General features: G+C 37.8%; 2 protein-coding genes across 4 annotated transcripts in view; both read left to right on the top strand.

Annotated features, from left to right (window-relative positions):
- The first annotated feature begins 5,305 nt into the window (after positions 1–5,305).
- Positions 5,306–6,345, top strand: ptrh2 (peptidyl-tRNA hydrolase 2). 2 transcript variants are annotated; one of them, XM_053515875.1, is made up of 2 exons: positions 5,306–5,403; positions 5,725–6,345. In XM_053515875.1, the coding sequence occupies exons 1-2, from the start codon at positions 5,327–5,329 to the stop codon at positions 6,236–6,238; spliced, it is 591 nt and encodes a 196-aa protein (XP_053371850.1). In that variant the 5' UTR covers positions 5,306–5,326; the 3' UTR covers positions 6,239–6,345. The 2 variants fall into 2 exon arrangements, with proteins under 2 accessions (XP_053371850.1, XP_053371851.1); XM_053515876.1 differs by having other exon boundaries at positions 5,338–5,461.
- Positions 6,346–9,319: 2,974 nt separating this feature from the next.
- Positions 9,320–11,455, top strand: part of smyd4 (SET and MYND domain containing 4) — a 38,959-nt gene continuing 36,823 nt past the window's right edge. For both annotated transcript variants that reach the window (XM_053515872.1, XM_053515871.1), the window contains exon 1: positions 9,320–9,488. In XM_053515872.1, coding sequence (XP_053371847.1) covers positions 9,355–9,488 — 134 coding nt within the window. In that variant the 5' untranslated portion in view covers positions 9,320–9,354. The remainder of the gene's footprint in view (positions 9,489–11,455) is intronic.

The raw sequence follows: 11,455 nt of genomic DNA, 5'->3' as shown, positions 1-11,455 counted from the left end.
TTTCTGTTTTATACGGATAATTAAATCTTTGATAATTCTAGTAGGATTAATATAACTATCCTTACAAATATCATATTCATTGTAACAAATGTAGAAATATTAAACGCTCCTTTCTATGGTTAATAAATGACTTCGCTACCTATTACTCATCAATAAGAATATACATCTTAAACTTAATATTGTTTTCCAAAGCCTTAACCTCTTTAAAGTGGGCATGTTATTTTAAATATTTGTTTGTTTATTTATTCAGTTGTTGTTCTTATATTATTTTGTTTTGTATTGTTCCTGTATTGAGTTTTTTTTCTGATAATGCGGAAAGTGTTAATATCGTTTGTATTATATTATATTCTGTTTTACACAGTAAATAAGACTAAGAAAAAAGTAATAGGGGAATAGCTGATTTAAATGACAGCATTATAGCAGGTTAGCTATCTGCTATACACCACTTTAGCTGAACAGCTAACTGGGATTGCCATAGTTGCAAATACAACAAGAAATGTAAGAGTTGAAATCGGATGATTGGGTAAGGATGACAAAGATGCAAAGTAACATTAGCAAATAGATTATAGTTAGTCCCCTTAGCACTTTAGTTACACTAAAGCTAATCTAGCTAGCTTGTAATAACTGAGGTAAGTAGGGGTGTTCTAGCCAGCAACCAGGCTTCATTTGTTCCACCCACTAAAAAAGGCTTCGGCATTGAAGCAATAATAAGTAATAACAGGACCAACGTACACCTTTGTTGAGTCTTTTTTTTTTTATATGGCAGAAGGCTCCAGTGGATAGGCACACCATCAGTAACTAGGGATGGGAATTGATAATTTTTGAATTGATGGGAATTGATAATTCCCAACTAGGGATGGAAATTGAATTTTGCAAATTTTGCAAACGAATCCGAGGAATTGAAACACTAGGAACCGGTTCTCAACAAGAACCGGTTTTCGATTCCTATCCCTACTGGTGGTGGTGGTGTAATGGTGTGGCGGATGTTTTCTTGGCACATTTTAGGCCCCTTATTGCCAATTGGGCATCGTTTAAATGCCACGGGATACCTGAACATTGTTTCTGACCATGTCCATCCCTTTATTACCACCATGTACCCATCCTTTGATGGCTACTTCCATCAGGATAATGCTTCCATAAATCTCCATCAACTGCAAGATGCTATCCTATCAATATTGGCCAACATTTCTAAAGAATGCTTTCAGCACCTTGTTGAATCAATGGCACGTAGAATTAAGGCAGTTCTGAAGGCGAAAGGGGGTCAAACACCGTATTAGTATGGTGTTCCTAATAATTCTTTAGGTGAGTATATATGTCACACTGTATATACACACTGTATACACTGTATATACTGTATACTCTGTATGTGTGTATGACCAACTTGTAGCCGAAATGCACCGGTTTAGTATTTAAACATCACAACAAAGAGAAAGAAGTAGAAAGATCATCCTTATCGTCATCATCATCATCATAATCATCATCAACGGTATCGAATAGACCAGGGGTTCTGAAACTTAGTATTCAAGGGTCTGGATCTGATTTCTATTCAAGGTCAAAGTTCCAGAATGGTTGGTGATAAGCAAATGGCTTTTCCTTAAACTTGCTTTTAACTTACAAACAATGTACATTCACGTTAATCTGAGATGCTGGCGGACTACCGCGCTGATTCTCACTGAAGTAAATTCCTGAGAATGGTAGAAAGGATGATGGTCAGGAGCTCCTAGTTGGTGCAGGAGCATGTGGGATGTATAATGCTTGCGCTGTTTTACCAGCTGCTGTTCACTATTAAACACACACCGTCACCTCCTGACCTCCTTGGTTTAATTCTTCTGTCCATAAGGTAAACGGAAAACTCCATGCTCACAAACTGCATCTTAGTGTGGAACAGCAACTGCACTGTTTCATTTTTTTCAGTTTTCACCAACTTTTACCACAACCATAAAGCCCTTCACAGAATGTTGAAATCTAACCTTGCAATCCACCATTGAAGACATTTATAAAAGAATGCTGTCTGCAAAGTGTGAGAGGCATCATTAAGGGCACTCACCCCAATTATGAACTATTCACCCTTCAGGCAGGCGCCTCAGCACCCATGCAAACAGACTGTCTCTTGAGTGCTGTGAAAAAGTGTTTGTCCCTTCCTCTTTAGCATATTTGTCACACTTAAATGACTGAGATCATCAAACAACTTTTAATATTACACAAAGGCAACCTGAGTAAATCCAGAATGCTATTTCATTCATTAAGGGAAAAAGCTGTCCAAACCTACCAGTCCCTATGTGGAACAGTAATTGCAGCATACTTGCTAAATCATGAATGAACTATGATTAACCACATTTGTTAAAAATCTGAGATAAATTTTACTTGCCACACCCAACCCAACTCCATGATCTAAAGAAGTTTAAGAAATTATGAGATTACAAAGTAGTTTACATCAGTCTGAAAAGGTTACAAAGCCATTTGAGACAAAAAAAAAATACTTTTTGGAATACCATATTTCATCTGGTATAAATCTAACACAGCATTTTATAAAAGAACATCATACCAACAGTCAACCATGGTGATGGTAATGTGATGGTCTGGGCACAAATATCAACTTGTGACCTCAAGCTCAAGTGCACTTGGGTTATACTGCAGGACAATGATCCGAAACACACCAGCAAGTCTGCCTTTAAATGGCTCAAAAAAAGAAAAACATTAAGGTTTTGAACTGGCTTAGTCAAAGTGCAGACTATATATATATTTATAAATACACTCACCTAAACGATTATTAGGAACACCTGTTCAATTTCTCATTAATGCAATTATCTAATCAACCAATCACATGGCAGTTGCTTCAATCTGAATGTCAAAATGAAAAAGAAAGGTGATTTAAGCAATTTTGAGCGTGGCATGGTTGATGGTGCCAGACGGGCCGGTCTGAGTATTTGACAATCTGCTCAGTTACTGAGATTTTCACGCACAACTATTTCTAGGCTTTACAAAGAATGGTGTAAAAAGGGAAAAACATCCAGTATGCGGCAGTCTTGTGGGCGAAAATGTCTTGTTGATCCTAGAGGTCAGAGGAGAATGGGCCGACTGATTCAAGCTGATAGAAGAGCAACTTTGACTGAAATAACCACTCGTTACAACCGAGGTATGCAGCAAAGCATTTGTGAAACCACAACACGCACAACCTTGAGGCGGATGGGCTACAACAGCAGAAGACCCTACCGAGTACCACTCATCTCCACTACAAATAGGAAAAAGAGGCTACGGTATGCACAAGCTCACCAAAATTGGACAGTTGAAGACTGGAAAAATGTTGCCTGGTCTGATGAGTCTTGATATCTGTTTAGACTTTCAAATGGTAGAGTCAGAATTTAGCGTAAACAGAATAAGAACATGGATCCATCATGCCTTGTTACCACTGTGCAGGCTGGTGGTGGTGGTGTAAGGGTGTGGGGGATGTTTTCTTGGCACACTTTAAATGCCACGGGCTACCTGAGCATTGTTTCTGACCATGTCCATCCCTTTATGACCACCATGTACCCATCCTGTGATGGCTACTTCCATCAGGATAATGAACCATGTCACAAAGTTTGAATCATTTCAAATTGGTTTCCTGAACATGACAAGGAGTTCGCTGTAGTAAAATGGCCCCCACAGTCACCAGATCTCAACCCAATAGAGCATCTTTGGGATGTGGTGGAACGGAAACTTCGTGCCCTGGATGTGCCTTCCACAAATCTCCATCAACTGCAAGATGCTATCCTATCAATTTTGGCCAACATTTCTAAGGCGAAAGGGGGTCGAACATCGTATTAGTATGGTGTTCCTAATAATTCTTTAGGTGAGTATATATGTCACACCATATATACACACTGTATATACTGTATATTACTGTATATGTGTGTATGACCAACTTGTAGCCGAAATGCACCGGTTTAGTATTTAAACATCACAACAGAGAGAAAGAAGTAAAAAGATCATCCTTATCGTCATCATCATCATCATAATCATCATCAACGGTATCGAATAAACCAGGGGTTCTGAAACTTAGTATTCAAGGGTCTGGATCTGATTTCTATTCAAGGTCAAAGTTCCAGAATGGTTGGTGATAAGCAAATGGCTTTTCCTTAAACTTGCTTTTAACTTACAAACAATCTACATTCACGTTTGAGAAGGTTTGAGACAAAATGATTGTAAGTCTAGTGGAAAAATGCCACTGTTTAACTGCTTCAACCAAGTGTCATACTGTAAACATGTCAAAATATGTCCAAGTTAGCGCAAAAAAATTGGCACTGTTTTCCTGCAAATTGTTGCTTCTGAACAGCACAACAAGAAGTTCCAACTTTTTACATTTTTACTGTTTTGGAAGAAATTTTAACTACAAGAGAAAAATCTTCACTTTCTAATTTTAATGTGTAAACAAACTAAGCAAAGTGTATTTTATTGTGCCTGAATAAACCGATTAAACAAATGAACCTTAACAACACAAGGCACTGTAATATCAAAATTATTTTAAAGGTATGATGTGATGAGCAGAAGGGGCATGTCCAAATTAAGCCTTGCTCAAAGCATGTGCTGGTTTCCTAAAAGTCACGAGACCAATGACAAATGAAATCTTGTTTTCCTAAGGATTATTTTTAGGGCTCAAGCACTATTGGACCCTTTTGTTTTTCTAAGGATTATTAGGGCCCAAACACTAGTACATCAGGCCTATGTCATCATAGTGTGTGAAGGGCCCTATTGTTTTCCTAAATATTTTTAGGGGTCTTAACATGCTCAAAAACTCCTGAAAATTGGCAGACAGGTTGGAATCTGGTACCATTAGGATGCCTGAGAGTCTGGGCTCTGGGCGTGGCACTCAGACGAGTTTTTGCTGCATACCTTATACACACTTACACGTATGCACACAAAACTCGGTACACATTTAGATCTAATTGAGCCAAACAAATTTCGCACTGGTAGCATTATATTGGGTGACATTATATTAACTGACACCTTTAGTGACATCACGTTGAGTAACATCATAGTGTGATGCTTTTTTTTTCAGCATCTGTTGTCTATTCTAAACACGTACACATCACCAATGTAAACACACACACACGAACCTATTGGCTGGGTTATCAGGTGCCTTAATGGACGTTCATCTGTCATGTTTTAAAAGCGTGTATATTACCAGCCGCACTGCTTTCTTCATTACATGGTGAGGAGTAAAAGGAGAAGGTGAACAAAACGTTAATAGCAGTTAGTTATAAGTATTAACTGCGTATAGCACAATTAAGGAGCAATAAAAGTGCGTATAGCGTATAAGGGAGATTACGAACAGAAGGTGGCGGTAATGCAACATAGTGGTGGTCAATCGCCGGTAAACACCAAGGGAAGAAGTAGAAGAAGCAGTAGCAAAAGAAGAAGAGCGTAAGAATATATCACGAAGTTCTTGTAAACGACTGTGTGTTGCAAAAATTATGGCACGGTAATAGAGATTTTTCTTAAGTCAGTAATCCTTTTTAGTCGCCAATTAAATTAAACCCGATCATTATGACGCCAAAAAGAACACCACAACTAACATTAATAGATTATTGGTTGGTTTAATGAGGCCGTTTACCAGCCGATTTATGTCTAACAATGTATACAAGTAGGATAAAGAAAGTAAAAAAAAAAACCAGTATGATTTAATCTAAGAATGTTTGCGCGTAAAGGCGTACCTCTTCATGATTATTTGCTGTCACATTTTAGGATGGATGTGCAATGCGGTCCGATGGCGTTGGGTCTCCTAGCAGGCATGGGCTGTGGGCTCTTCTTTGGTTGGCACCTACGAGGGCGAGTTAGAAAACCTGTACGAGAAAATGTTGGAGAGGCCGAAAATAACACCCAAACGAGCGTTATGGGAGAGAGTGGTGAATTCAAGATGATCCTGATTGTTCGCACCGACTTGAAAATGGGTAAAGGCAAAGTGGCGGCACAGTGTTCTCACGCAGCCGTTTCTGCCTACAAGCAGATGCAGCGTAGAAACCCAGAGCTTTTGAAACAATGGGAATACTATGGGCAGCCCAAAGTGGTTGTAAAGGTGCAAGATGAGGAGTCTCTGCTTGAACTTTTGTGCCATGCTAAGGAAGTTGGCCTGCCGATTAGTCTTATTCAAGATGCTGGAAGGACACAAATTGCTCCTGGCTCAAGAACTGTTCTTGGAGTAGGACCCGGGCCTGCAGATCTTGTGGACAAAGTAACAGGTCACTTGAAGCTATACTAGAACTATCAGTTGGTGACACTTTAAAATTGGCTAATCTGTATATTAAAAGCATTTAAATTGAAATATGCTTAAAAGCATTGAATCAAATAAAATGAATTTAGTAAAAACCTAAGTATTATTATTCTTATTATTATTCTTATTATTAATATTATAAATACAACACATCCATTTAAAAAAATATGTATTCTATTTAATTCTAGTGGACATTTCAAAACCTAGCCCACTTTCAGTTTACACTTAAACATAAATAAATTTTACTGTGTGATGTTCATAATAACTGGTTCTTTCGATACTTTATTCTAAAATGATAATTTTAAATTTGTGTGTACACACATGCATACAGTTGTGTTAAACAATTGCACACCTTGGGTGATTTTGCAAGATGTGTACCACTTTTTATAGAAAACATGAATGACAAAGCAAAGCAAATGTATATTTTTTTCTTATCGCACTTAAGTTCATATGTTAGGCATAAAAGAATGGCACAATCGTCAAACAAAACATGACAATTACTGTCTATTCCTCTTGGCAAAATGCCATAAGTTCCTGCAAATTATTTGGTTGGTGAGTGAAATCTTTTTTGGTCTATGACTGTGGCTTAATATCAACAGAACCTCTTATTTTCTAAATCTATCATAGTTTGATCAGTACTGACTGGCAGTGGGCGGCGTTTTCTCCTAAGCTTTTATATCATACTGGTGGCATCACACCTGATTATCAGCTTTTAAGTCATGCAGTACTGTCAAGACACGGGAGCACCATAACAGGCGCCTGAGAAAATATAACAGTAGGAGTTGTCTTTTGTCATACTGTGAGCGTATCACAGGTATTACATTAGTGCAGCAGTGAGTTTAATGTACATTCATTCCAATGGCAGGTAGCACGCAGGCATATCCGTGTGTGTGTGCGTATATATATATATATATATATATATATATATATACTCAGCAAAAAAAGAAACGTCCTCTGACTTTCAACTGTTTTTACTTCCAGTAAACTTAATGTGTAAATATTTGTATGAACACTAAAAGAGTCAACACCATAAGACATAAACTAAAAATGTTTACAGTCAGTATCTGGTGTGACCACCAGCTGCTTGAAGTACTGCAGTGCATCTCCTCCTCATGGACTGCCTATTGCGGACAGTCTGAGCACTGAGGGAGGGATTGTGTGTTCCTGGTGTGACTCGGGCAGTTGCTGTGGCCATCCTGTACCTGTCACGCAGGTGTGATATTCGGATGTACCGATCCTGTGCAGGTGTTGTTACACGCGGTCTTCCACTGGATGATCGGCTGTCCTTCCTGTCTCCCTGTAGCGCTGTCTTAGGCGTCTCACAGTTCAGACATGGCAATTTATTGCCCTAGCCACATCAGCAGTCCTTATGCCTTCCTGTAGCATGCCTAATGCACGTTCACGCAGATGAGCAGGGACCCTGGGCATCTTTCTTTGGGTGTTTTTCACAGTCAGTAGACAAGTCTCTTTAGTGTCCTGTGTTTTTAGAACTGTGACCTTATTAAATGCCTACTTTCTGTAAGCTGTTAAGGTCTTAATGACCATTCCACTGATGCATGTTAATTAATTAATTATGGTTAATTGAACATGCATGGAAAACATTGTTTAAATCCTTTACAATAAAGATCTGTAAAGTTATTTGGATTTTTACAACATTATTGTTGAAATACACAGTCCTGAAAAAGGGACGTTTCTTTTTTTGCTGAGTATATATATATACACTACCTTTCAAAAGTTTTAGAACACTTTCTAACTCCATGATGGTTCCTGATTTTTATTCTTTTCTACATTGTAAAGGAATGCTGAAGGCATCCAAAAAATGCATTAATCTCCTTTGAACAGTTAATATTGAGATGTTTCTGCTACTTATGCTCTGTAAAGACTTATAACGCCTCTAATCTGTTATTGGTCATTTTTCAGGCTGATAACTCTAAATGAACTTCTCGCCTGCAACAAAGGTAGGTTTTGGTCTCGCCCTCCTGGGATGGTCTTTATGAGAGCCGGTTTCATTATGGTGCTTGACGGATTTTGCAAATACACTTGACAATACTGTTCTTGCAAGAACTATTACAGAAAGGGTAACCTCTGTGTCTTAAAATAACAACTAACTGTTGTTTTTCTTGTTGTTAGGTAATTACCTAATCCCATATGTTATTTTTTTTAGTTTTGAAATCCCCAGTATTGTTGTAAAATGTAGAAAATTAATCACTAAACAAAAAAAAAAAAAAAAAAATTTGCAAATGTTCTTAAACTTTTGAACGGTATATATATAATTACTGCACCAATGCAGCGTGGCATGGAGGCGATCAATCTACAGATTACAGATTTTTTTTTTTACTAATCACAGTCCTTGAATTGCTGCGGTATTCCTAGCAACGGGGCCAAGCACACCTCACTAAGATAAAGGTTTTTGTACCTATCTTACTCAGAGTTGCTCAAAGGTTCCTAAAGGACTTTTTAGGGTAAGATATGAGCCTTTCCTCAAGAATTTAAATAAGCTTTGTGAATATGGGCCCTGGTGTCTTGCATCTTCCTCTTAGATTCTCTATGGGGTTTAGGTCGGGTGAGTTTGTGCGGTTAGTTTTCTATTGCTTGTTTGCGTGTCTCATGCGCGACTAAAGCTCAGTGATTGCACATGGGGAGTGAAGGCTGGCACATGTAGTCTGATCCAATAGAATAGCTACTGTACCAGAAATTGTTGAAAAGGGTAGTTTTGGTGTCAGAACACACAGGTCATCACTGTTTAGGTGGCAAAAGGGGGGCCTTTTCTGTATTAGGCAGGTGGCTATAATGTTTTGGTTTTATCTCTGCTTGAAAACCAAGAGAAAAAAAAAATTTTTTTGGCACAACTGAGAGAAAATTTAAAAGATAAAGGACACTCAAAATATTTTAGAGAATAAGAGACAGAGGTCAAGGAAGGAAGTACTGCATTTGATTTGAGGTTTTTAGACTTCAGAGGATTTAAACTGAAAGGAAGATAAGTGAGATCGTGACCAGAAGGTGGCGGTAATGCAATATAGTGGATGACAACCTCGGAAAACGCCAAGAAGAATAAGACGACGAAACGACGACCCACTATCACCAGAGTAGGAGTTGGCATAAAAATGGATCTCCCGTGTTCAGAGTGGATGAAGCATGTTGAGCAGAAATGGATCCGGCTAGAATCAGTGACAAGAGAGCGCTTTTCTGCCTTCACCGATATTGACGAACTTTTTCATTTTGGACAGTCACAACTCCAGTCAGTATACTATTACGTTTGTTAATTGAATCCATGTAAAACTTATTATTGACATTGATCAGTTAATTTTAAACTATCAGGTAAAACATAATCTATCCATCGGGTGTAACGTAATACATTTTATTTGGGTTGTTTATGGTATATGTTATAAGTTCACCCATATAAAGAATAGCCGTTCTCTTATATGCAATTAATCCGCAGCATTGGGGGATGATAATACCTCAGAATGTGTCAACAAACGATATTATGTGTTAATGTTAAACTTTAGCGGCGCAAGTTTTATGCATTTCACGCGCACTCCCCAAGGTTTCCAACTCCGTAAAACAAAAATAGGGGCCTGGGCGGGGAGGAAATGGGGAGACGACTGCATTTGGTTTTACGCCCTCTTCCACAAGAAATTTCTCCGCGGGTCTCGGTTTGAATTGAACATCATCCCTCATATTAGTTTCTAAATAAGCCGTTTTATCTATATTCATTTTAATTCATCTACCGATTTATTCTCTTGGGGGGAGGTAAAATATCTTTGCTTGACTTGGCTAACGTTATGACACGAAACACTGGATATTAAATTAAACAGTGGTGTCAAAAGTATTACTTGGGTAGAAGTATAGATTCTAGGGTTTAAAAAGACTTCTTTAAAAGTTGAAGTATTAACTTAAGCTTTTTACTCAAGTAAAAGTGTAAAAGTACTGGTTTCAAAACTACTTAAAGTGTAAAAGTAACGTGAGGGGGGGGGAAGCATTAAGGCTAAAAGCTTAGGCTGTGCCACTGGCCTATATACTGCACCAACACCTCATAAAAAAAAAAGAAAGAAAAATGTGTTGTTTTTTTGTTGTATTTTTTAACAGCCATAGTGATTTGGGATACTGTATATGGCAGTTGAAAAAGAATGCATTTAAGTACAATGCAAATCTATTGAAGGACCATATATGTGTACCACTGAGCATTAACATGTTTCATGGAGAAGAAGATATGATAACTAGTTGCCTATAAGTATTTTAATGGTGCAAAAATCTTACTTCAGAGGCATGTCATCGGTAACCTTTATTGGAATGTTAATGTACATCCAAGCTTAGCTGCAGGAATCTGTGAGGGCAACATGCAAGACAATTAGTGTACCCAGGGCAGGCTTAGTAACAATTACCCTTGTATGGTTGTCTACAATAAACATTAGTGCTGTCAGAATGAATGATTAATCCAAGTGATAAAAAATATATGGGTCAATGACGTGACGCCCCCTTTTTCTGTCTGGGTTAATTTTATTTTGCAGAAAAAACTAAAAAATACATAAATTCTCATCTATTATGCCTTCTTATACCTTCTTTACCTACTAAACCACTTTAACTTCTCCAAATTTTTAAGTTTTTCATCATTTTTCTGCTATCCGAAGTGCCAAAACACCATATGGGGCGACTGTCCGGCCTTGACTTTAGTTAGGACAACTGGTTTAAAAACACTTTAAATCAACTTAAATATATCCCTTTTCCTAGTTGGCATAATTTTAAACATGTTTTACATCCATTGACAAAACTATAAAGCATTTGCTCATATATTTCTATCATGATATACAAACGAATGTTGTCCGAATTATGTTGATTCTATCCATTTCATCCGGGGCGACCATCAACAAACCACAATTTTGGGACCCTATTTTAAAAAAACATCTCAAGGATGGGATACTGCATCAGCCAGACACAAGTGAAGACCCCCTGGAAACAACTGTATAGTAAATCAGTCTCTCTCATATAGTAAGAAAAAGCTGTTTTTTAACGGCTGTGATGTCGTAGTCACTTTTGGTCATCATGTGGGGCGACCACCCCAAAACTGTGAATTATAATTTTTTTCCACAAATCTATATTTTGATGATAAATTTGATAGTGCTTTGTCACTAGAAGAAGCTAGTTTGGTTTCTGAGGCTAAATGTTAGCCTGTTATACTTGAGTAAACTTGAAAACATCATATGGGGC

The sequence above is a fragment of the Clarias gariepinus genome, chromosome 17 (assembly GCF_024256425.1).
Source record: "Clarias gariepinus isolate MV-2021 ecotype Netherlands chromosome 17, CGAR_prim_01v2, whole genome shotgun sequence".
In the NCBI taxonomy this organism is placed as follows: domain Eukaryota; kingdom Metazoa; phylum Chordata; class Actinopteri; order Siluriformes; family Clariidae; genus Clarias; species Clarias gariepinus.
Note: the sequence above shows the minus strand (reverse complement) of the source record. Positions and strands in the feature narration are given on the sequence as shown.

Bases quoted from the DNA above. Each gene is read 5' to 3' on its own strand.
- ptrh2 (XM_053515875.1), top strand. From the start codon at position 5,327: ATGCAACATAGTGGTGGTCAATCGCCGGTAAACACCAAGGGAAGAAGT. The intron at 5,404-5,724 runs GTAAGAATATAT...GTCACATTTTAG, and splicing joins AGTAGCAAAAGAAGAAGAGC to GATGGATGTGCAATGCGGTC.